General features: G+C 43.8%; 1 protein-coding gene across 2 annotated transcripts in view; it reads left to right on the top strand.

Annotated features, from left to right (window-relative positions):
* LOC119169867 (sialin) overlaps window positions 1–26,176 on the top strand; it is a 94,928-nt gene that overhangs the window by 1,187 nt on the left and 67,565 nt on the right. Inside the window, exon 1 of one of the 2 annotated variants that reach the window (XM_075886528.1) lies at window positions 11,703–13,122. The exons of the other annotated variant lie outside the window; for it this stretch is intronic. Coding sequence (XP_075742643.1) covers window positions 13,080–13,122 — 43 coding nt within the window. The 5' untranslated portion in view covers window positions 11,703–13,079. Of the gene's footprint in view, window positions 1–11,702; window positions 13,123–26,176 lie in introns of those variants that run through there. 2 annotated transcript variants of the gene reach the window in all.

The raw sequence follows: 26,176 nt of genomic DNA, 5'->3' as shown, positions 1-26,176 counted from the left end.
TTAATAAGAATTCTCTTAATGGTTCATTGGTTGATTGTGAAGTACCAGAAATGCTGATGTAGAATAACTTGTGACAGTACTGTTTTCCTTATTGGAGTTGTATATCGGCCACACTCAAGGTCCGCTGAGTTTCTGGAGTGTTTAAACAAGTTTTTATGAGAGCATGTAAATTTAAACAGTGGGTTGGTAATGAGCGGAGATTTTAATATCCCACATATGAATTGGAAACATTTTTCATACAGTGGTGGGGAACTAGTAAACGCTGTAAAAGCGCTAGAAATGATGTCTACCAACAATCTGAAGCACATAGTGCCTAATTAAGGATACCAGAATTACACCAACATCCACATCGATACTAGACTTGGTGTTCCTATACAATAAATTAAATGATTACAGGTGACAGTGGAAGATCGCATATCAGATCACAGGCTGATGTGTTTTAAACTGTCAGCTAGAGCATCGCGATATGTGAAGAGCTATACACAAGTAAAGGTTAGAAACTATGTTAGGGCCGACGATACTTCAATTCTTGACTATTTAGAGATCCAATTTGAACGCTTCGAGAGCACCTCTGGTTCAAAATGAGTAGAAGAGTTATGGCAAGACTTTAAATGTGTTATTAGCTACTGCATAGACAAATATGCTCCATCGCGAGTTTAAAAACAAAATAAAACAGAGAAGTACTTGCATCACCCAAGATATAATTCATATGAAAAGGAAAATGAAAAAACTGCGTAAAAGAGCAAGTCACCAGTTGCTTTGAGAAATCTAAAGGCTGATGTCAAGCATGCTTTGGCTAAATAAAAAAACATTCTTTGAAAAAACCCCTCACTGATTTCCTTAGGTCTTTGTCTCAGAAATTCTGGTGGTATTTTAGCGGCAGAAAAGAAGTAGCTGATGATATATAAGTTGGTAGTGACATTATAAAGGAAAAGAATGTAATAGCAAATCATTTTAACAATTCTTTTCAGTCTGTATTTCACCTGCCATAAACTGCAGCGAGCACGTATAAGAAGTTTTATCAATTCGCCCTACTGTTCCGATAGAAACATTTGAAATAGCTAGGGAAGGGTTATTTCAGCAGCTACTTGAATTAGCAAGAAAAAAAATCGAGTGGTCCTGGTGATATACCAACTGTATTTCTCACGCAATATGCAGAATGAATGTCACATTACCTATCACCTTTCAAAAATCTTATGCAACGCAGTTACTGCCACGAGATTGGCGCACTGCATTCATCATTCCTGTATTCAAAGGTGGCAATCACAAACTAACAACGAACTACCATCCAGTATTACTCCCTTCCATTGCTTGCAAAGTGTTCAAACACATATTAGGAAAACAAATATTTACGTTTCTGAATAGGGACGCTTTGCTGTACCATTAGCAACATGGCTTTCGTACCCAGTTAATAGAAGCAATTCTTGATGTTCTGCTATTATAGAGATTAGACAACAGCTTGATGTGATTTGAGTGGATTTCACAAAAGCGTTTGATAAAGTGCCCCATGACCCATTATACCTCAAAGTACTTCATGCAGGAATAATTGAACTTGTAATAAAATGAATTGAAGCATATTTAACAAATTGTACGAAGATAGTAAAACGGGACGGCCACTTATCACAACCCGTAGCTGTGCTTTCAGGCGCGACCCAAGGCTCTGTGTTGGGACCACTTTGTTTCTCCCATTTATTATTGATATAAGTAGCGTCGAAGAAGAGGGTCTTAATGTTAATCTTTTCGCAGATGACTGCTTAATCTATGTCACAATAGTCGAACTAGACGACCAGGTCAAAATTCGCAACTGTTTGCAAAATTTACGTAACTGGTGTATGAAATGAAAAATGGCAATAAATTATTCTAAATCTACATGTGCACACATCACAACGAAAACAATTCATTCCTTTTTGTACATCATTGGTGAAAACATGTACATCATTGGTGTTGGTAAATTCGACCTAGTTCAAGTACATCGGGGTAACAATTACACAAAAAATGATATGGAATGAGCATATCGATAACGTTCGGACAAAAGCCTATCAAAATTTATATCTATTCAGGAAGAAATTGCAAAATGCATCGTGGAACGAAAAACATATTACATACGCCAGTTTCATTATGACAGTATAAATATTCACCCTTTGTTGGGAGTCCCCATTAAGTGACTCTTAAGAAGAGGCTGGAAAGAATACAGAGACTAGCAGCGTGCTTTATTTGTTTGACGTGCCAAATGTAGGAATCAGCCAGACTGATGTTACGGAGACGCAAGCTAGATTCTCTCGAGCTACGTAGGAATAAATACAGCCTGAAAGTATTCTTCCTAATAATGCACGATCAACTTAAGATACTTAAACTAGAATATTTACACGCTCTAGGCAAAAGAAATCCCCGAACTACCCACGATTGCGTCATAAATCTATACCGAACAAATACTGGCATGTTTCAATATTCTTTTTTTTCCAGATGGCATAGAAATGTGGAAGAAACTGCCGAACGATATTTTTGTTTTATTAGATGTTACTGTCTTTGAAAATGCTGTAGAGGCGCATTCACGTGGTCGTTGAATTCAATTTTTTTCAGTGCCAAGGGACGTGACCGACTTCATGTTCATAGCAAATATTTCGCAAAATCACTGTGAATTCTGAATTTTTCTAGAATTGTTCTTTTAAATGCTGAATTGTTATTTATGAGAATACCAACTTTCATTGTGAATTGTCGAAATATTACGGACCCTTATGTACATTGTGCCTTTCTTGTGTTTGTCGTCTCTATTATGACCCTCCGTGAGGAGTGGCAGTGTTACCAAATAAATAAATAAAATTCCCTGGTCTGGTGTACGGGGGAGGGGGCCCAGCATGTGCCCCACGTTGTATGCTCTCAGCAGCCACGTGCAATGTGCCAGTAACCGTTGCTGTAGTGTAGGCTGACGGCCCCCTCCTTTTTAGGATCCTCTGTAGAGCGAGGAGAGGGCGGAATCGGCAACTGACATATCGACTGACGAAGTATGACTCTGAGTGCATCAAGAGAGGATGTTTGTCCATATCCCAACCCCGTGCATCCGTAAGTTTTTACTAATCACAGCTGAAAGAAAAGATAAAATACCACTGGCCCTCTATGATCTAGGCATTCCATGATTATTATTTATAAAGCAAATAAATAAACTTGTGTGTATTGATGACCATCACGCTAACTTTTACGACTTCTGCTTTGAAAGTACGGAATCAATTAGATGTGAATTCTTTCGAAGTAGCTGACAATCTTTGGTTTTGTTTTTCGGACATTCCCTTGCGCACACAATCTTTTTTTACATTACTAGACCCCTCTTTGATTTTCTTTAACGTGACTTTTCGTTTAAGCACATTCACAAGCCGTGTTCTAGGATGGATGCTCGGGAAAATCCGACAGTGCTCCTATAATGCAAAAGTTGTGATTGCTATCAACACTCTGTTTGGCGCCCATGAAAAAAACTAATATTTTAATGCAATTACGAGTGATATTATTGGCAGAGGCTTCCCTATAATAAATCGTGTCTGTCGAGTTGAAAGCATAGAACTTCAATTAAATATAAAAGTGCACTTGGGTTTCCTCAAAGCAGAAAGCCGAAGGAGTTGCACGTGTATTGTTATATGTGCTGCACGTATATATGTGCTAGTTGGTAGGGTTAGTTGGTATAATTCCAGAAACGCAGGCATTTGATGCACAACCCGAGCAATAAAAGTGAATGACTGACAATCACCCTCTTATTGACTGCCCCGTGGGTGTCATCATCCTGCTTTTTCGCAAAGTGCCAGCAGCATGGTATGTCGACCACATAGGTGCACCCAAGGAGGAGCGTGATTCTGATAACTTTTTAGGGACGAAGCTTCTTAGGATGTGGGTCGTGCGTCCGCGTTGTATGCTCTAGTAGTAGTAGTCGTCGTCGTAGTAGTAGTCCGTAGCCGCTTTTACGACCGGACTAGAGGAGCGGCATGCGCGCACTCTTTTGAAGAGAGAGAGAAAGAGAGGTTCAGGAAAGGAAAACACTCAACTTCAGCAGCCCTAATTGGGAGCGCAGCTCAGCGCCTGTAGGGGGAGGGGAAGAGGGCATTAAAGATGTGAAGAAGAAGAAAGAAGAGGAGAAATGGCGTCAATGACCAAGGACGTAATGGGCGGCTCCTATAGCCGGTTGTCAAGTCCAGTGTCCTCGAGGAAGCGACGAACTACCTTGAATATCAGGATGTGGTGCTCCGCAGGAAAGGGAAGGTCCCTCTGTGTAGTCGCGGGCAGACCGCGGCGACGAAGTGCGGCGAGCAAGACTCCACGTTGTATGCGAGGCGTGGGGCAAACACACAACAGGTGCTCGATGGTTTCATCTGCCCCACATGCCTTTCACGCAGCGAACGAGGCTTTGCCAAGCCCATGACTGCGGGCAGCAGGCCAGGAGCAGCCGATGGGTAAGCGAAGTAGCAGGAACCTCTCCTAGCGGGTAAACCCCGGTCAGGCAGCCGGGTTGGTAGTTCCATCCTTGTTACACGATCGTTAGAGTGGCAGCGTAGCAGCCGCCTTTTCACTGTGAGCCTCAAAAAGTTTGAGGCGACCACGGTACGGCACACAGGAACGGTGGAATGATGTGCTTCTTTCGCCAGGGCGTCAGCCTACTTGTTTCCCTGGATTTCCACATGAGATGGGACCCAGTGCAGGGAAACATCAACGCCACAGACAAGGAGGGCATGCAGATTGGTGACGAGCACCTGCGTTGGGAATCCTGCCCATTCCGACTTTGCCAAGGCCAGAAGCGCAGCTCTTGAGTCGCACGCGACAGCCACGGGGCACGTTGGGGGGTTTGCTGCCAGGAGGCCGACTGCTAGGTAGACACCGGCCTTCTGTGCAGCGGTAGAGCAGGCCGCAAAAGGCAGACGGCAGGAAGCCGCCCAACCAAGTGCTGGCATAACGCAGGAAGCTGTGGCCAAGCCTGTGTCTGGGATGATGGGGCCGTCCGTGCACGCAATGAGCCTTCCAGCCAGCTCTTCCTCTATCGTAGAGGCAGATGCCTGCTTGAGTGTGCAGATAGGTGAGGGACGCTTGAAGAGCCCTCTTAGACAAGTGTTGATAGCCAGTGTTTTTTCTGTTAGCGGGCGAACATGGACGGCTGGAGGCACCAGTCCCACAGATGCTTGATAGATCTGCAGCAGCTCATCCATCCGAGATCCTGGTCGACATTGCAGCTGGGCAAGCAGGGGGCACCCATCAGGCGCATGGGCTAGTCGATCAATGTGTAGAAGCCCCCGTTGCTTTTGGAGCAGAGAGAAAGGCCACTCATCCGAATCGAGGAGGAAGCCCACGCACGTTCATCCTAAATAAAAAGATTTGTTTCTGATGAAATAACCTACAGATGCGAGTGTCAGTGACTCAATCTCTAGTAAAATTTGCCCTCATTTTCATGCTTATTAAAAGAAAACTGGTAACAGAAGGACGACTTTTGAGCACAATCTGATGAGAAAAGGTTGTCATGTTAAACTCGCTGGGCGTAACCTCCTTGTCCACAAGGTTTAGCGAGGGTGGGGCCGCGGTTTCGTGAACTATAGTGACGGTGAAAGGTGGGAACTGGACACGTAGCGCAGCCCTTAAGGAAGTGCGTGGGCCGCTCCTCTAGTTCGGCCGTGCCACCTCTCGTTTAGTCCTTGGAAGGTGCACTGGTTGGCGGTAGTTCTATATGATGAATATATGGTGAGAAAAGGCGAGATGGTGGTACTTTGGAGTGTTCACTATAATTACGGAAGGACGGACAGACAGACAGATGCACAGACGGACGCAAAGACGGACGCACAGACGAATGAACTCAGGGACGGATGGATGCACGGTAGGTCGCATAGACAAACGGAAGCGCGGACGGACTCACAGACGCCTCGCCCCACTTCCCATCATGCACTGCGTGGATATGCTGTGATTTTTTTACTTGCACGGGCTCCACTCACTATAACCGTTTTCACTGGTCTTCACCAATGTAGGTAGAAATCGAAGTAGAGCCTGTAATCCGTGGCACACACCCAACGTCGCCGAACGTGGGGTATGTGCTTGTTTTTTTTTTCTGTTCGGTATTCTCTCTGCGAAACATTCCGGATCATTCTTTTGTTCGTGATCAGCGCAGACAAGTGTCGCCCAGCAGCGGAAGCGTGGCTCGTCCTATGGTGTTTCTTTCAGTACACGCTTATTCATTCCTGCTTATTTCTGGGGTTTTATTGTGCTGGGTACAAATATGTAAGCCGTGGGATGAGAACTTTCACGAAGGATATCGTGTGTCCTGTCTTTTTCTGAATATACATGTTGTAGCATTGCAATAATTCTGGGACATCGCTCCTTAGAGGGCGACGTTTGCGGTGTCTGTGGCAAGAGATGTACGCTTCACTCATACCGCAAAAAATACAAAATTTTGTGGTTGACTTAGGGCCTGCATGCACCATATTGTCAGACCTTAGACCACAAGCGTCGCGTCCTTCAAGCGTGTCTTACCCCTAAACCAATAATTACCAACAGGTGATTGAACTTTATTTTGAGTTATGTGATGTGCCATGAGTGTAAACCAAGTATCTTCTCTTGATCCAGCTACGTGCAGGTTTAAGCACTACACTTCACATCTCGCGAAAAAACAGCATACCTCCTCTTGATATGCACTTGGGCATTATTGTATTTGTGCACGCTCACATATAGCGTTTGCCGCGTGACTATTAGATAACGGCATTAAATATTCGCATATAGAGAAATATTCACAAACATTAGAGGTCTACTTATTACGCAATGAGTTCAGACATTCAGACGTAAAACTTTCTTACGGTGGAGTATGGCGACTGGTTTTGTATGTCTACTTTGTTAACTCTTCGCCACGAAGAGCAATGGTATTTCTCCACGCAGTTCTTTAACGCCTTTAGCACCTTCTCTCTGCTTTGTCCGGTTCACGTTATGACAGTGTCCGAGTTTTTTATTGCTTATCCCACATTAGTGAGTGAACAAAATGACAAATAGTCTAGTAACAATTCGTCAACTGGTATTTATTATCACAAAATAAATATTGCAATAAGCACAAATCGCACAGTCAATAAAAGTGAAGGAGCAGAAGGAAATATTGAAGTCTTATAATCACGCCAACGTAATGTTTCAGCTCCTTCAAAGTGGGACTAAAAGAGGAAAGCTTGGCACGAATACAATGATACTGTTCCAAATCTCACGTCTTTATTGATACTGAAGTGTTGACCGTGCTTTCGTATTAATTGTGGTTGAGTCATAATTACTCGAGAGCATGTTAACTCCAAGTCGCCTCAAATATGCGAATGTTCTTTCTTGTCTTCTTCATGTAATGAGTGAAGGCGACGCGTTTCGCCTCGGTCACCGCAATTGTGACGTTTAATAAGCAACCATGCACTTGAAATATGACAATATGCAATAGTGCGTGTTTGAAGAAGCGCCTTGTGTTTGACGTATTCCGCAAAGGTACGAATTTATAAGCATACTTGTGTACACAGACTTTCTATTAAATCTTATGAGGGAGGGCGAAAAAAATGCAACGCACGCACAGCAAGAAGCGGGAAAGAGTGGACAACCATGCTTCCGCTGCTGTGGCGCACCTGACTGATAATGCATGCTAGGTGCGTGACCTCCTGGAATGCGTCGAAGAAAAAAAAGAGTGAAGGGAAGAAGAGGCTCATAGTGGCGGCTGTATAACATTTTCTGCAAGCTCGTTTTTCGTAAACAATACACCGTGTAGTGTGCAATTTAACGTCCACTTTTACGTTAGGGTGCTCAATATTGTGAACGAGTACTAAAGGTTCCTTCCGTTGCGTCTACTTTAAAAGTGAATTTGTGAATTTTCAGTAAAGGTTAATATTGCAAAGGTTACTAAATAACTTTAATTTTGTTAGTCCGAAAATTTGCAAAAATGTCCACCTTAAGTAAAAGTTATACACAGGGTGTTTAAATAAATATGTTCAATATTGTTAAAAAAATCAGCAAAAACGGTATTTGCTCGATGTCTTCGCAGTTTCTTTTTTGGCTGGCATTTTGACGGAGTTGAAGACATCATTTGGAACAGTAATTAGGAAAGTTATATTAAATCAATTTTTAATTAGTGTAGGTATACACATTCGAGTCAAATGAGAGAATTGAAGTATTTGATGCGAAGAACCCATTGCCTCTTTGAGATTTCGAACAAGTGGCCTCTATCAATAACTACAAAAAAAATTCTCCTAAATTCAGTGGTGAAACCGAAACCAAAGTACCGATGAGCGCAACAAGGAGGTGACTCTAATGACGTCACTGCTCAAAACAGTAGTTACATGGGCGCTTTTTTTTCTCGTTCTTTAACGCATGTGCGTCACGCGTGGTCTAATTGCAAGCGAAGCCCACACACCCACACAACGAAGTCGGCTGATGGTTGATGATCGGTTTTACCATAGAATTGGGGATAACTTTATTAATTCGCAGTTTTAACTAGAGGCCACTTTTTGAAAACCTCTAAACGGCCATCGGTTCTTCGCATGAAAAAGGTCAATTCTCCCATGTGATTTAACAGCCTGACTCCACTAAATAAAAATTAGTTATATTGAATTTCCCAATTACTCTTCCTAATGATGTATTCAAGCCTCTTAAAATGCCTACTGCTACACAGAAAGCAACTGTTATGGCGGCGAGCAAATAGCGTCTTTTGCAAATTTTTAAACAATAATAGACACAGTTTTTGAAACACCCTGTATAGAAAATATGCGGCTGTTTGATGTTACACGACATCGTCCCAGATGTCGTGTAACAATATCTTTAGCGTCGCATCGTAATGGTTCCCTCAATGAAGAAGTTACAATATATTCACATTTTATCCTTTTGCTTTACATAACGTTCATTCTGAAGGTACGTGGGATCTGCCTAATTTTTTATTGACCTGCCAAACTTCTCATTGATCTCACATGCACTTAAGTGCCTAGGCATTCTTGAGGGGAGTGGGGTACATGTGTGCAACAATAGCAAGAATACCAATGGTTCAGGAAAAACTTTCAATGATATTTAAACGTTAACGTCGGGATACTGTACAATTCTAGTTCATGAACTGGTATACGTGATGAGGGGAAAATTACTACCAACACAGTAAATTGAAAGGTATAGTCAGCTAATCAACGAAAGTTCATTAATTTTGTTGCTAAATAATTAAATTATCACCACCAATTTCATTTGAAAAATATAGCTGAGGATATCGCAAAGCGGATTCACCTCGAACGAATTCCCTTGATGCCACCAGGTTTGAGGAATTAAGTTTCGAACATCACAGAAAAAGGCATTGTCATTCGATTTTTTTCTTAACAAAACGTCATTTTATGTATTTAAGGCCGCAATTAAGTGACAACATGGTCCAGCACGGCGTCATACAGAAATCAAGCAGCCCATGGGCATCACCTTTCAAAATAGTGAAAAGAAGAAATAAGAAAAAAATGGCCTAATTACCTAGTTTTTGCGTGAAGTACGGCTTTATGAACCTTAAAGCTCGTAGTGACATCCATCCCTACCCTCAGATAGACTACGTCGCAACCAGCGGCAAGGATCACAGTTTTTCTTCTATTCGTTGGACCTGCGCTTCGACTACTAGCAGTCCCGATGATTGAACTTGAAGACTCCACACCAGCCTTCGTTTTACCCGATAGCTTATAGGAATTAATTGAGACGCGATTGGGCTATGCTACGCACTTGCAACATTTGGACGCATGATCGATATTTTTCGCGGCTTCAAGTAGCAGATAAATTCGCTACCCGATGGTACTGCGATCTCTTCAGACAACTTTGCGGCCCATCTACAAAAGATTGAAGCTGTTGTCACTTGGCTCTGCTCCAATGGTGTTGAAATGAACTTAAAAGAGGCATTACTTTGGCACACGAAAGCGGCTTCTTCTGGGCCCTGTCTTTGTCCAAGATGGTATACTTTTGAATCCCACGACACTTCGTGCTGTTGCTGCGTTTCCTAAACTGGCAATGAAATGCATTTTCAGTTTTCTGTGCCTTCGACTTTGTTATTTTAGACGTTTCATTCGCAGCTTCCCTACAAGTATGGAGCCTTTGACTTACCTCCTCAGCGGCCGCAACCTTTGAGTGCTATCACCACATGTGGCGATGCAATCAGCAAACTCAGCTGGATGCTTACGTCACCTCCAGTCTCGCAAACCTTTGATCTGCTCCCCCCAAATAAGAGAGAAAGAAGCTTATTATGACAGGAAAGCTCAGAGCGCCCCAAATAAAAGTGACAAGAACACTGGCGGTGTCGGCTTCGACGCTCTTCTTGCCCACGGCAAACACATGTTCGCGCTGGGAACACGGGAAGAGGTGCGGGGGGAGGGGCGCAAGAACAAACAATAATGCTACTAAAGTGACCGAATTTCTCGCCTCTAACAGGCAACGTGGCAGCAGCACCCAAGTAGCGCGGCTCGAATAATTACAACAGTCGAAGTCAACCACGCTTGATCCACCCGGTATCTGTGAAGCATCGGCGTCATCTGCGTTGTGTTGGCTTCTCCGCCGTGCAATCGAACCACCTATGACCACGTGAAGGCGTTCGGCGAATAGGAGCGCTGATTTCCTGCATGCGGAGCGAGCAGTGCCCAGAAAACAGTGGCGCAACTCTGCTACCTAAAGGTAGCATAGAAAGTAACTCTAAGTGTCTCTGAAAGCTGAAAATGAGGAGAATTTATTTAAAGTTTTTTTAGCTGCAGTGTAGTTATTATCCCATCAATCGAAAGACCTAAAGTGGACAAAACGGCAACTTGACGCGGCGACTAAAATGCCAAAGACTGAATCATGCGTGCGATGCTCCACCAATTGAGCTACGGCAGCAATGGTGTCCCGTTATCACTCTTTACTGAAAATTTGAAAGTATGTCATGCTCGGAGTTTATTCTTCTTTTTCTTATTTTTTAGCTAACGTCATTAGTAGCTCTGACAATGAACGTGAAACAAAGCTTTTTTGCAATATTCGTTCTGCCATCTGTCCTGGGATGAACCCCCAACGGCACCAAGCTGTCTGAATGCACTTCAATTATTTTCCCTTTGCGTCATAGCTACGACACTGCATTCAAAAACTAGGCGTAATGTATGCTATGGTTTGCATGGCTTCCTTGCTTTTCTCTTCATCATGATGCGGCTAGCAAAGAAACCAGCCCCTGGGTTTATTGTGCTCCTTCCTTCTTACCTGTTACTTAAATTACGAAATCACCATTAGGAAGTATAGCTTGCAAATTTAACACGTAAGCAGCAGTGAAAGTATTCCCATGTCAGTAAAACTTGACGTAAAAAAAGATCCAAAGTTCACAAGATAAAAAACGTATGATTCCAAGCCTATAGTGAATTGATCGCCCGATAGCGGACGTGCCTAGGCGCTCATCAGCTCAAGAGGTTCGTGACGAGACAAAAGGAGTCGAGACGATAGCAGCATAGACTTGATAGCTGTTCAGACATGGAAAGAACATTATCGCTAGCGTTTCATGCCACATCGAAGTGCAAACAACGACTTTCACATTATTTGAGCGGGTGCCGCGCGTGGGTTTCGCCTGCCGCCATCGCGCCGCCGTGGCACACACTACACGCTCCGCCAGCGAGCTGTGGCCTGCCCGACCGGATGTCGGCAGAGCAGTGACGCACGTGACGAAAAACAAGGTTATCCTTATCGATGGTGAAAACAAGAAAACAAAGCCAATCTCCTCGCCCCTCGGCCCGCTAGTCTGAATGGGCGCGGCCCTGGCAGCTGACAAGCGCCGCACCAACGTCTGATTTAACGCTGCGTGTTCCGACGACCTGCCAAAACGTCGCCAGAGAGTCCCCGAGTGTGTTTCGTTGTTCGTGTGGGCGAAGTGCTGTTCGATGTGACTGAATCACATACGTCTGGTGCATGCTGCTTGCTCAAAAGTGTTGCCTAACCAACGGGACTTTCGAGTAACTCATCCGTCTTCTCTCCGGAGATCCTGGTCAACCAAGGCTTTCAACGCTGCAAGCACCTATCGCAACAGTGGCTGGTTGTCCTTCTTCGTTGGATTTACTAAGTATCCAGTTTTCGTTAGCAGAAAATTTCCTAGAAAGCGGATGAATTTCTTCGGCGAAGTGATCAAGTTTTCTCAACGAGATTCAGTGTCGAAGGCACTTCGTTCAACTGTAGCGCAGTAAGGCAGAACAACGTTGAAGCGTTCCTCACGCATTCGCTTTCATCTCATATCTACTCCCATCCTACTTTGGTATTTAGTTGATTGATTCATCTTTTACTCGATAGCCTTCAACTATTTCGTCATTACCCACTGCTACAGCTAGGCAGTTCAATAGTATGAAGACTTAGTTGAGAGTGAGTCCAGATGGTGCACTGAGAGACGCTGGTTGCAACACCTTCAAGAGAGACAAGCCTTGCATTAGAGGGAGTCTCAAGGGGAAACGCAAGTTGCTTCGCACGAAGCGAAGCACCTCGGCTCAAGACGGTTCGTTCGCACTCGAAACCGACGCCATTTGGAACCGCCATTACGGGGGACCAGAGTGAAGACGAGTGCAACAGCGCAGACACCGGACAGGAGCCGCAAAGGGCCCCTCACGACACTGGCGAGAACAGGGAGAGGAGCCGCAAGCGAGAAACTGGGGGGTAGTCGCGCATAACAAGGACTCCATATTTGAGTCTGATTGAATCTCACCGTGAATAGGGGCTTGTGGACTGAGCCCTGAAATACTGAACCGGCTTTTCCTCCGGAAACCTGTATTTCTCTAAGAAACGCTCCCAACTCACGAGAGCATAGAGATTAGTGGCCGTTTCCATATTCCAAGTGAGGGCCAGCGTCTACACGAAGAGCGTGCTTGAAGCACTGCCACTTAAATTTTTTTCAAGCTTCGCGTTCAGAGGGTCCTGAGCAACGAAACCAGTGTTTCGAGTAAGCTCTCATGATTTTCACCTGAACATCATTGGCCGTGAAGCATATCGGAATATAGTGTTATGAAAAACCTAATTGAAAGAGGCAACCTGACAGCAAGCACCAACAAATAACTCTCAGAGGTGTGTTGTGCCGAGCACCGAGTGCAAAGAAAACTCATTGACGAGCACTGAACATGGAAAAAAGGCCGATGCTACCTCGAAGCGGCAACTCACTTTGTAAGTATTCCAGAGTTTCACACGTTATGTGAAAGTACATGTGCGTTGAAGGAGCAAAACAAGTAAAACAAACAAATTTTGACTTTTCGGTACCGCTACACGTCCGTTGTTCAGAATGAAGAGCGCTTCAGTGTGAACAAGGGACCTGTAGTGGCCCTGAGGCGTCGATATATATTTGTATTTATTATTACACGGCGTCTGCCTGTTTTAGTACATCAATGAACCACCCTCGCCTGACAAGTTTTCGTCGAGATTTGGACTATTATATGAATGTTATGGCTGTATAATGTAGAATTTCATGTAGTGAAAGTAGAATAGTGTATTTGCGTACGTTGTGATACCTTCAAAGTTTGTTTGAAGCCAATAGTGATTGCACAATTCATAAAGACTAACATTGAGCAGAGCTTCGTGATGTTTTAACGTGCCTCGTCGGAAAACTTACCTTATCATACTTCTTCGCCAAGTTAAACTGAACAAGGAATGACGAACGTAGATCGTACATGCTAAGTAAGGAGACAGATTTCCTCAAGGTTCTACAGCGAAGCGCTCTCTCTCTCTCTCTCTCTATATATATATATATATATATATATATATATATATTTATATATATATATATATATATATATATATATATATATATATATATATATATATATATATATATATATATTCGCCATAGCATAGTGAGAAAAAATGGCCATTTAAGGGTGTCATTATCATCATCATCATCATCATCAGCCTGACTACGTTCACTGCAGGACAAAGGCCTCTCCTATGTTCCGCCAGTTAACCCGGTCCTGTGCTTGCTGCTGCCAATTTATACCCGCAAACTTCTTAATCTCATATGCCCACCTAACCTTCTGTCTCCCCCTAACCCGCTTCCCTTCTCTGGGAATCCAGTCAGTTACCCTTAATGACCAGCGGTTATCCTGTCTACGCGCTACATGCCCTGCCCATGTCCATTTCTTCTTCTTGATTTCAGCTATGATATCCTTAACCCCCGTTTGTTCCCTCATCCACTCTGCTCTCTTCTTGTCTCTTAAGGTTACACCTACCATTTTTCTTTCCATTGCTCGCTGCGTCGTCCTCAATTTAAGCTGAACCCTCTTTGTAAGTCTCCAGGTTTCTGCTCCGTAGCTAAGTACCGGCAAGATACAGCTGTTATATACCTTCCTCTTGAGGGATAGTGGCAATCTACCTGTCATAATTTGAGAGTGCTTGCCGAATGTGCTCCACCCCATTTTTATTCTTCTAGTTGCTTCATTCTCGTGGTTCGGCTCTGCGGTTATTACCTGCCCTAAGTAGACATAGTCTTTTACAACTTCAAGTGCACTATTACCTATCTCGAAGCGCTGCTCCTTGCCGAGGTTGTTGTACATTACTTTCGTTTTCTGCAGATTAATTTCAAGACCCACCTTTCTGCTCTCCTTGTCTAACTCCGTAATCATGAGTTGCAATTCGTCCCCCGAGTTACTCAGCAATGCAATGTCATCGGCGAAGCGCAGGTTACTAAGGTATTCTCCATTGACTCTTATCCCTAACTGTTCCCATTCTAGGCTTCTGAAAACCTCCTGTAAGCACGCGGTAAATAGCATTGGGGAAATTGTGTCCCCCTGCCTTACACCCTTCTTGATTGGTATTATGTTGCTTTCTTTATGAAGCACTATGGTAGCAGTTGATCCCCTGTAGATTTCTTCCAGAATGTTTATATATACTTCATCTACGCCCTGATTCCGCAGTGTTTGCATGACGGCTGATATTTCTACTGAATCAAACGCCTTCTCGTAATCTATGAAGGCTATGTATAGTGGTTGGTTATACTCTGAGCATTTCTCTATTACCTGATTGATAGTATGAATGTGGTCAATTGTTGAGTAGCCTGTTCGAAATCCTGCTTGTTCCTTTGGTTGATTGAATTCTAATGTTTTCTTTACTCTGTTAGCAATTACCTTTGTAAATAGCTTGTATACAACGGAGAGCAAGCTGATCGGCCTGTAGTTCTTCAAGCCCTTTTCATCTCCTTTCTTAAGTATTAAGATGATTTTAGCGTTCTTCCAGGACTCTGGTACCTTTCCCGTCAAGAGACACCTCGTAAACAAGGTGGCTAGTTTTTCTAACACAATTTGTCCTCCATATTTCAGCAGATCTGATGTTACCTGATCCTCACTAGCAGCTTTGCCTCTTTGCATGCTTTCCAAAGCTTTTCTGACTTCGTCTATCATTACTGGTGGGGTGTCATCTGAGATACTGCTAGTTCTTGTAGTATTAAAGTCGTGGTTTTCCCAGCTACTGTACAGATCTCTGTAAAACTCCTCCGCTATTTTAACTATCCTATTCATATTGGTAGTTATTTTGCCTTCTTTGTCCCTTAGTGCATACATCCGATTTTTGTCTATCCCAAGTTTCCTCTTCACTGCTTTGACGCTTCCTCCATTTTTCAGAGCGTGTTCAATTCTCTTCAGGTTATACCTTCTTACATCGCATACCTTACGTCTATTAATCAACTTCGAAAGCTCTGCCAGTTCTATTTTGTCTGTTGTACTTGACACTTTCATTATTTGACGCTTCTTAATTAGGTTCTTCGTTTCCTGGGAAAGCTTGCCAGTGTCCTGTCTAACTACCCTGCCTCCAACTTCCACTGCACACTCCGTAATGATACTCGTCAGATTATCATTCATTGTATCTACGCTAAGGTTGGTTTCCTCACTAAGAGCCGAGTACCTGTTCCGCAGCGACACTCTGAATTCCTGTACTTTCCCTCTCAGTGCTAGCTCATTGATTGGCCTCTTGCGTATCAGCTTCTGTCGTTCCTTCTTCAAGTCTAGGCGAATTCGAGACCGTACCATTCTATGGTCACTGCATCGTACCTTGCCAACCACTTCCACATCCTGCACAATTCCTGGGTGTGCGGTCGTTATAAAGTCGATTTCGTTCTTATTTTTGCCATTAGGGCTCCTCCATGTCCACTTGCGGTTTTCTCGTTTTCGGTAGAAGGTATTCAAAATCCGTAAATTATTGCGTTCTGCGAATTCTACTAGTAGCTCTCCTCTGGCGCTTCTAGTACCGATGCCATAATCTCCTACTGCCTGGTCTCCAGCCTGCTTCTTCCCTACCTTTGCATTAAAGTCGCCCATCACTATAGTATACTGTGTTTTTACATTACTCATTGCCGATTCCACGTCTTCATAGAAGCTTTCAACTGAAGCGTCATCATGGCTGGATGTAGGCGCGTAAGCCTGTACTACCTTCATTTTGTATCTTTTATTCAGTTTAATTACGATACCTACCACCCTTTCATTAATGCTATAGTATTCCTCTATGTTGCCAGCTATGTTTCTGTGAATTAGGAACCCCACTCCCAGTTCTCTTCTGTCTGCCAAGCCCCTGTAGCAAAGGACGTGCCCATTCTGTAGCACCGTATAGGCCTCATCTGTTCTCCTAACCTCACTGAGCCCTATTATATCCCATTTAACACCCTCTAGCTCCTCGAATAGTACAGCTAGACTTCCCTCACTAGATAAGGTTCTAGCGTTAAACGTTGCCAAGTTCAGGTTCCAATGGCGGCCTGTCCGGATCCAGAGATTCTTAGCACCCTCTGCTGCGTTGCAGGTCTGACCGCCGCCGTGGTCAGTTGCTTCGCAGCTGCTGGGGACTGAGGGCCGTGAGTTATTTGACGTAAGCATGTGGGAGGTAGTGGCCAGATACTGCACCAGGGTGGCCAATCCTTCGCTGGTGAGGGAGTGCGTTCTCGGCGGTGTTTGCCGGTGAGGCCGCACCCCAGGCCTCTTAATGCAGTTCCATCAACACGCGGATTTTTTTTTGTTTTTTTTATCCGGTTGGGAACTGCGCGGTACCGGGATTTGAACCACGAACCTCTTGCATGCGAGGCGGATGCTCTAACCACTACGTCATCGCCGCATACATTTAAGGGTGTGCCCCTCCCGAAATCAAGGTGGTGCCCCCCCCCCTCGAAAAAAAATTTCCGCCGGCTACGCACTTGCCGGAGATGTCTTTTGTATCAAGCTGAAAGTTCTTGAACTGTGCCATCAGTGCTTTAATACGTGCAAGTAATTAAAAACGCATAATTTTTCGCAAAAAGACTTGTGCCAGATAACGGGGTAGCACTCAGAAGCGTCTTTTTAGACTTCTAATGATGTGCTGGCTTAATCGATGGGAAGTTTTCGCTTGTAAATAAGCGGTCCAGTAGCTGGCCACATTAAATTTGCCTTCCTTCTGTCTCAATATATAAATACAACCGATCATTTTATTTTATTGAAACAATCTTACTGCAAAGCAGCAGGTAGCCAAAATCAGCCAGCGTTTTCCACCAGCCAGCGCTACCCAAGAGCCAGCCTTGTATCACGCAAGCGAAGATCGTATTCCAAGCCAACCTTCAGTTAGGCACAAATTTAAACTGCGCTACCGTCAGAATCCCCCCCCCCCCTTCACTGCAGATGAACTTTAGGCTACTTCTCGTAAGCATCGTACATCGATAACTTTACAGCAGCCTTACTGAGTTCACGCACAGAGGCATGACGAAGTTGGACAGGTGTTTCATATTTGTACAGTAGAAATACTGCAACAAGTATCTGTATGAAGTGGTCATCTCAAAAAGAGGACAGGCGAGTGCAGCTGCCGTAACAGGTATGAAATGTGTTGTAGCTTATAGAACACTATAGCTGAAGCTGATCATGCTAGAGAGTTCTCAACATTCCCGAAATCATGGACAGCAATGAAAGCATCGGACTACCGTTACTATTTGCACAGTATCTGCTTTACTGGCCTGCAGCATTTACTCGCAATGGTTAATACCGGTAAAGTTTTCCTAATGTTGGTCAAGTAATTGGTAAGGTGAACCAGTGTTGCTTATTGGCGGCAACACAATAGCTTCTTTTGGGTAATATTAGCACCTGATGATTGATGCATTTTTAATGCCTGATGAGAGTCAATATGACCTGGTTTGGGAATAATTACAGTTAGTCACCTGCTATTGCCTATAGCTGTCGCTAATTGAAGCTGGTATTTGTAATTATTCGCTGATGGCGACTACTGGGGCTAAATTTATACAGATATAAGGCAATTACAACAAGTTAACTAAACACACGTGATTACAAAAAGTGAATTAAGTAATCACAACACGTAAATTATACACCAACCAATCAATTCACGGCAATTTCTACCAATGTTTTGTTAAAGATCATACCCCACTACAGAATATAGATTGGTATGGACGTTCTTCAGAATTTCGAAAACTTATCCTAAAAAGCAAGCCCATTTGAGCTACCACTGGTGCACTTTCTTATTGTTCTGAGGTCAAACGCACGTGAAACGATGGTTCCGCGTTCCACGCTAGCGACCACTTCGCTGCGAATTGACGGCTAGTGCGGGCGCGTGAGAGCAGCGGTCGCGTCCAAGGGTGCACCGTCGTCTGCGCAATTAGGAGAATGGCCCGCGCGTTCTTAGAGACGGCGCATCAATTCCTGGTTCCTCGTCCACGCCTTGACTGCTGCACGGAACCCAGGGGCAAGCATGGGGAAAGTGGGTCGTTAGCTGCTAGCGCTACTGACCATCTGAGAAAGACGATGATGTTGGCTCTGCCGGTGACTCGGGAGTGTTCAGCAAAAGTTGCTCGCGGCCACCTTATGACCCCTAGACACGCGGCCGGCCACCACTGTGGACGGCCGTTACGACGCGCCCATTCACTACTCTGGCAGAGACAAAGAAGGTTATGAACAGGAGACAGAAAAAGACAAAGCGAGAAGGAAGTGCCAAAACGAGCTGCTTTTGTCCTCGTGCAGTGTTCCTTTCAATGGCTCGCTGATAGTTGGAGTGAAGCCTCAATTGTTTTCGTGCTTATCGAACGAACGTTCGCCCGTACGCTATCAAAGGCATGTGAACCTCGCTACACATATTCAGAAGAAGTACTATTGTCTGGCCGGTGTAGTTGAAGGCAAGTAGCGCGTAGTGAAGCACTCTTAAAATTCAATTTGCGTGCCGACACGACGGCTGTATCACAATGCTGAAGCAAATTTTGTTCCACGGCACTGTAAGGACAGCTTAAAAAGGACTGAAACTTCAGCATCGTCACCATGCCAAAACATTACGACTTTCTCTGCCGGTGTTAGGGAACGCTATAAGCTCGCAGTTTTCCGCCTGAAACATGAACGCACGACGAACATTTGAGGCATCCGTTCAAGCAGTTTGAACATAAGCGGCACTATGGGCTCTCCGCTACAACTTTCTTATCACAAGGTGCGCTGATAGCTCTCTCTCTCTGTTTAAGGCCTAAGATACATCTATGAATATTGTTTCTATCAAGCATCACGTATTGTCCCCAAAGGTGCTAGCGATCAGAATATTATAACCACAGCCAGAGGTCGTGCTTTTTAACGAGCCCGTAAAATATTGATTGATTTGTGGGGTTTAACGTCCCAAAACCACCATATGATTATGAGAGACACCGTAGTGGAGGGCTCCGGAAATTTTGACCACCTGGAGTTCTTTACGTGCACCTAAATCTGAGCACACGGGGCCCTCGTAAAATATATGTTACATTAAAGAAAATTCATTGCAGCATTAAACGAAAAAAATCATGTCAGAAGTGGAAAATTGCTAATTGTTTTTGTGCACGCTCACCGTTATGAACTTCGTCTTCAATTAAAAAATTTCCTGGAACGTTCTGACACCCAGATCTCCCACATTAGCGACGCAACATCCTCAGCACAAACAAGCGTTCAGTTGTAATGTGGCAGTCGAAATTAAGGTGGTAAGGTAACTAGAAAGATCCCAATATGCCAGAAGCACGATTGTTTTTATTATCCTTGTCACGGTGTCCCACATTCCATCTCAAAGACCATGCTGACCGGTAGTCGATGTAGCTTTGGCCTAAAACACGGACCAATAGCCGTTCGTCTTGCATTTTCTCTTCTTTTACAGTGAAAGCTGTTGTGAAATGAAAACTCGGGTCACGCGCGGCACCGTAGTTGTTGGCCACTGCCGTCGGTGTCTGTAACCACATCGCACGAAACTAGAAAAAAACATACCTAGTACCAATGACGCAGTGGGGCTTGGACCCGGGTCCGCTGTGTGCCAGCCCAGTATTCTGCCACTGAGCCCCACCGGTGCGTATAGAACTTCTTGGCAAAGTTGCTCTGGGCAGCCTTGTTGTTGGGAAATCAACCGCGTTAATATGACTTACAAAGCGTTTTAAAACAGCGAAAGAACAACCGCTCGTCGCACAATGCGAATAGCGTAATGAGCGGGTAGTCCAATGCTCCAAGCCATTACAAAAGCTTGTTTTTCTTCAGCTATAAACTGTGGCGCATACCCATTCAGGCATAATTCCTCAATGTCGTCAGCCACTGCATGAACAATTGGCAGAAAATTCGTCGCAATAGTTTAGCGGATACCACACTTCTCCGAAGAATGATGAAAAATAGCATAGTGAATACCGGCCTACTGCCCTAAAGTTTTTATTATTGAGGTCGTAGTGGGCATCAAGCAAGTGTGCTTGCAGCAGTTACCCAAACAGTGTTTAGAAAAGGCTCTAAAAGGCCACTCATTTAGCTTTCGCTTTGCATGTGCTGTGACTACCGCGCATGTCTGGTGTTTTTTTAACAAATCTTGTATAACAAAATAAAATTAAACTCTTTATAGTGTTCGTAAGCCCTTTCCTGGCATTTCTTTTTTATCTCTTTCGTTTCGCACAATATACCTGCATTCACGGTGTCCAGCGCATGCGGAATGTGGCCGAAGGCCCGCGATGCGTGAGCAGCACCAACGTTGGCACACTTGTGGCGCATGCAGCAGGCAGGAAAACGTGCGCTCGCACAAAGGACAGTTTAGAAAAGCTTTATGCTCTCTATGCGGCCATCTGCAGTCTTGTCGGCGCACGAAATAGCCGTGGCCTGCCTTGGAGGCCAGCCAGCATGCAGAGTCGATGACCTGCGCACTGAGCCTATTCGCACACGCGTGCACACACATCCAAGCAGGCATGCGTGTAACTCGTGCAAGGTGGAGGGGGTTTTTGGATGGGACCTACAAAAACCTAAGCAACGTAGTCGAAATGCAGTTTTGTGGCAATGCGGAAAACTGAATACGGCTTGTCTAAATTGGGAGCTGAGAGTGGATTGTACCCACGCCTTTGCGCTGAAACATTTATTTCATGTATACTGCTTTATTTATACAACGTGGAAATTTATTCATACTTCACTATTTTTGTTAATGTAAACTCTGTGGGGCCACTTGTGCAGCGAGCGATGAAAACGTTAAAACACGCTGATATACAAAGATTTTCTGATCAACCACGTCCCGAAGTGTATACGATATACGCTCGTCGACCTTCATTCTGGAGGTGAGGAAACTTCGTGCAATCACGACATGACGATAATTACAGCGCGAGAACGAAACGATGACAAAGAGACAAGAAGAACACGAAGGACTTCTCGTCTCTTTGCCGTCGTTCTGTTCTCGCGCTTTAATTATCGTCATGTCATACCAACTAACCCAAGCTGCCACGCAATCACGACGTTTCGTGGGGAACCAGCATGTCGCCCTTCTTAGCGATGAATTAGAGAGGAATATTCCACTGCGAATCGCCATACTTTATTGTTTTCACGTAAGACTCCGGTCATATCCCGTGGCTGTGCTTATGCAATTCGCATTTGATCTGATCTGAAGAGTAATTTATTTGACCTCAGCTTATCGCAATGATCATGAAATAAATACGCTGATAGTTATATGGTGAATACGTAAAATATTATTTTCAGGTGATCGTTCTATTTTCCAATGCATTTTTGTAATACAGTTCAACCTCAATTTAGCAAAAAGATGACCAATTTGTAACTATTGTGTTACATCAGGAAGTTTCTGAAATCGAGAACAGAATTTTTCGGTCCTACGAAATCAAATATTCTATGTATAGACGTGCCAAATCTACAGTGGAGTTCAAACCTGGACGTGTAATGCTGCCACTGGAGTGACCTGGACATGAGAAGTCAATGCAGCCCAGGTGGGCGTTCCCATGAAACGAACAGGCTGCCGATACACAAAAACACCGTAAATGAATGCCGTGATTGTGTGAGAAGCCCTAACAAGAAACTTGTGACCTCACGATCACTACCACGTATCACATAAATAGTGCTCCGTGTTTTTGGATAACATCGAAGAACTCTAACAGTGGGCGAAAAAGTTTGACAATTTCGATTTATTCGATAAGCTTCAATTTAAAAGGGCATTTTAGAGATTCAAAGGGCACTTTTAAAACTGACAATCATGAATTGAAAGAACCATACCTCTATCAGTGGCACAAAGTCACAAAATATGCTTGCGCAGATTACAACAAGCTTTAAGGTTGCCCAAGGGGATGAATAGGTCAGTTGTTATTATGTCAGCGAAGTATACTGCGTGGTATAAAACACGGATGGGAACAGACAAAGACAAGCACTGACTATCAACTCAAGATTTATTCATCTCGTACTGCATTATATATGACAAACAGGAAAAAGAAGAAAGAAACAAATCTTAGCATTTAAACAAACGACGAAAGTCTTACACCCTAAACACAAAGCACAATATCAGATTCATTATACACATGCGCCGTTTGCCAGATACTGAAGTGTTTCATCTGTAGGAGGGCAGCCGATGTATTGCTCACGTAGTTACCAGGTTCTTACGCCATTTTCTCTGCTTCAATAATCATGCGTGTGTGATCATCTTTGTGCTTATGCAATAGAGCTGTATTTTCATACTGCGCATTGCAGCCACGCTTCCTGGCATGCTGAGCCAAGAAGCCTTCATTGTCATTACAAACATTACGTTCGTGTTGACGCAGGCACTCATTGAGGCAGCTCCCTGCCTGCCCGATATGTTACGCACCACAAGATAGCGGAACTCTGTGTACTACATTCATGTCACATCAGACAAACTGGAATTCGGGCTTGACAATGAAGGACGTGTTTACGCCTAAAGCTTGGACATGTTAGTTTGGCAAGCTGGAAATTTTTGGTAGGTGCAAAAAAAAAACTGAACGCCTGTTCGTTGGCTGACATTTTTCATACAGTGTGATAGCTGGTGCATGTAAGGCATCATTGCAATTTTGTCGCGTTTGCCCTTGTCCCTGCGATAAGAACTACGTCCACGACTGGGCTTTTTCTTTTTTATGTTTTATGCCACAGAAACGAGAAGCAAATCTGCATAGCCAGCTTCTTTTAGACAATCCACTTGATTCTGGAAGCTTGTGTTCATCATATGAAAGCGGGATTTGTATAGGGCGTTGGTGAAGCAAGAGTTCACTATATCTCTTTTGACCAGCTTACTGTGTGCCAGTTTAAAAGGCAAAAGTGCTTTTGTAGCTCTAGGTTCGTACATTCAGCATGCGTGGTTTGAGCTTAACATGAGTTTTATGCCTAAGAAGCGAATAGAACCATTCGCTGGCAGTTCGTGTATCAGGACGAGTGTACTCGATCACTGACTACAAGTACAGATAAAATTTTAGTTATGCTGGCCGAGTCGCACTTGAAAACTACCAGGTAGTCTTCGAAGAGCCTGAAGCCTCACGACATGTTCCCAGTGAAGCCCTTCTTTGAAGTCCCTGTGGAACTTACGTAGCGACATATCGCTCAGAATCGGCGAAAATGAAGATCCTTTGATCCTTTGGACACACCACTATTCTCATAGGCATCATCATTCCACTCTACATAGGTACAGGTCGGATACTTAACAAGAAGATCAAGATAACTGCTGGCACTGACACTAGTTGCATTTTGGAACATTATGTCACCCAGCATATGAACACATCATTTTAAACACGAATACGAAGCGTTACGAGGAAGGGGATACCAATCTTTGATGTCTATGAGAAATGCACTCAAATTTTGGTAAGGGTATTAGAAACACTTCTTGACCTGGCATGAACTCCTGACTAGAAAGGGATTATTAAATGCGGGAAGTGTCAATTTTTTTTTTGCAAAAAACAACCTTAGGGTTTTTTGCCAAAAGCCCTTCTCTGTAACAATGACACGGAATGGCACATTGACTTGAAAATGGCAAATTAATCTTGCATAAGGCGCATGCATGTAAGGAATCTGATATTCCGCCTCGTGCTTCGGGTGTATCAAAGTTGTCCTTTGTTGAAAGGCTAACTTGTCTCCCTTTCTTCTCTTTCTTGTTTGTCATATGTAAATGCAGTTCACGATTAATAAACCTTCAATTGATAGTCTGTGCTTTTTGTTGCTTTTCCCGCCCTTATTTTCTACCACGCAGTATTCTTCGATCATGTTTACGGTTGCAATACGAACGAACATAGGCACTTTGTATGCAACTATTTGTGCTTTTATGTATATGTTGATTGATTGACAGGTTGACTGACTAACTAATTGATTGATTGATTGATTGATTGACTGATTGATTGATTGGTATGTGTAGTTTTACCTTCCCAAAAACATCATATGATTATGAGTGACTCCATGGAAAACGGCTCCGGAAATTTCGACCACCTGGGATTCTTTAACGTGCAACCAAATCTTAGCAACTGGGCCTGCAACACTTTCGCCTCCATCGAAAATGCACCCACCCTAGCGGCGAATCAATCCCAAAACCTGCGGGTCAACAGCCAAGTATTTTAGCCACTAGACCACCACGTCGGGTGTTGTATATGTATATGTGTTTGCACGTTAAAACCTTCCAGACATCTTAAGTATATACACTCCGTGCGTCCATATGTTTTCGTGTTCAGACATCATTCTGTATAAGATTTCGGCGTACTGGGGATGACAGCAATTACACTGCCTCTACTTTTATCAAGAACATGAGGGAGGCGTTGACAAAAAGCTGAGAAGCAGCTTGACTGGCTGGTGCTTTCTCAAAAGGCCCACTTTGGTTAGTTTAGGGCAACGCACATTGACAGCTTTATTAACAAGGATAAAAGAAAGAGGGGAAGGAAGAGCAACAAGAGAAACAAAAGGGAGATTAACCAGGCACTTGCCCGGTTGTGTACCCTACGCAAGGGAAATGGGAAAGGTGAGTAAAAAGATGAGAGCGAGGAGGCAAATGAACAAAAAGTGAGAAGAAGTAAAAGAGATAGAAGAGAGGCTTATTAGCGATAGCGAAATACATTTTATTAGAAATAAATTTATTATGATATTGCAACAAGTTATCATGCATATTTAAACACTGAATTTCAGAGAACTCCAGATGTACGAGAAGTACACTCCATAAATGCCTAGCTTCCTCTAAAACGAATAACTCAGAAAAGCAGCCTCAAAATTTCAAGAAAGGTAAACTCCGAAAACACACAGTCCTACGCATATAGCATGAAATAGTGGCACCAACAGCGGCTGGCCCTAACGACATATGCTACCTCAAAATAATCACGGCTGCTAAGGCCGTCCTCACATACATTCGTCAAAATGAAGCTATAGCACTTTGGCAAGGGCGTCTCATGTTTCAACGTGACAACGTTAGACCATGTGCTCGAAGAGCAACCAGACTGTGTCGAAATTATATCGAAGTCGTCAGTTTTCTCAAGCATATATATCAGAGAAAATATGGTTAAATTGGGTGGGGTGGCCAAGGGAGCCTTACTAGTTCGGATGGTAGACAACATTGAAACCCATGAGAATCTGCTGGATAATTCTTCATTAGATTAGGACCATCGCTAAATTAGGTTTCGTTACATCGCAGACGAGAAAGAAGGAACACAGAAAAGTATGGAAGTTAACTATTCTACGTCCAGTTTGCTACGCTATGGGAAAGAAAATGAGGGAGCAAAAGAGAGACAGAAAACCACCAGTGTACACGTTTCGCAACTCACGCAGCCACTGCAGCATATACCAGGTGGGCTTTCAAATGCGTTGCCTTCAAGAACTTCACGAGGACTTGTTGACTATCGGGGCCACTCTCCTGCTAGGTCAGGCTTCCAGGGCCTTTCCTCAGAGTTTTACTAATAATATACAAGCTCAGGGCAGATCTTTGAGGGAACGCAAGCGAAGTAGTAGAGCTTTCTACAGAATGTACTCGAGGAAAACTTGGCTCTACTGTCTGCTATTGTTGGTAC

Source organism: Rhipicephalus microplus, chromosome 2 (assembly GCF_043290135.1).
Source record: "Rhipicephalus microplus isolate Deutch F79 chromosome 2, USDA_Rmic, whole genome shotgun sequence".
Taxonomy (NCBI): domain Eukaryota; kingdom Metazoa; phylum Arthropoda; class Arachnida; order Ixodida; family Ixodidae; genus Rhipicephalus; species Rhipicephalus microplus.
This window is presented reverse-complemented; position numbering and strand designations above follow the sequence as displayed.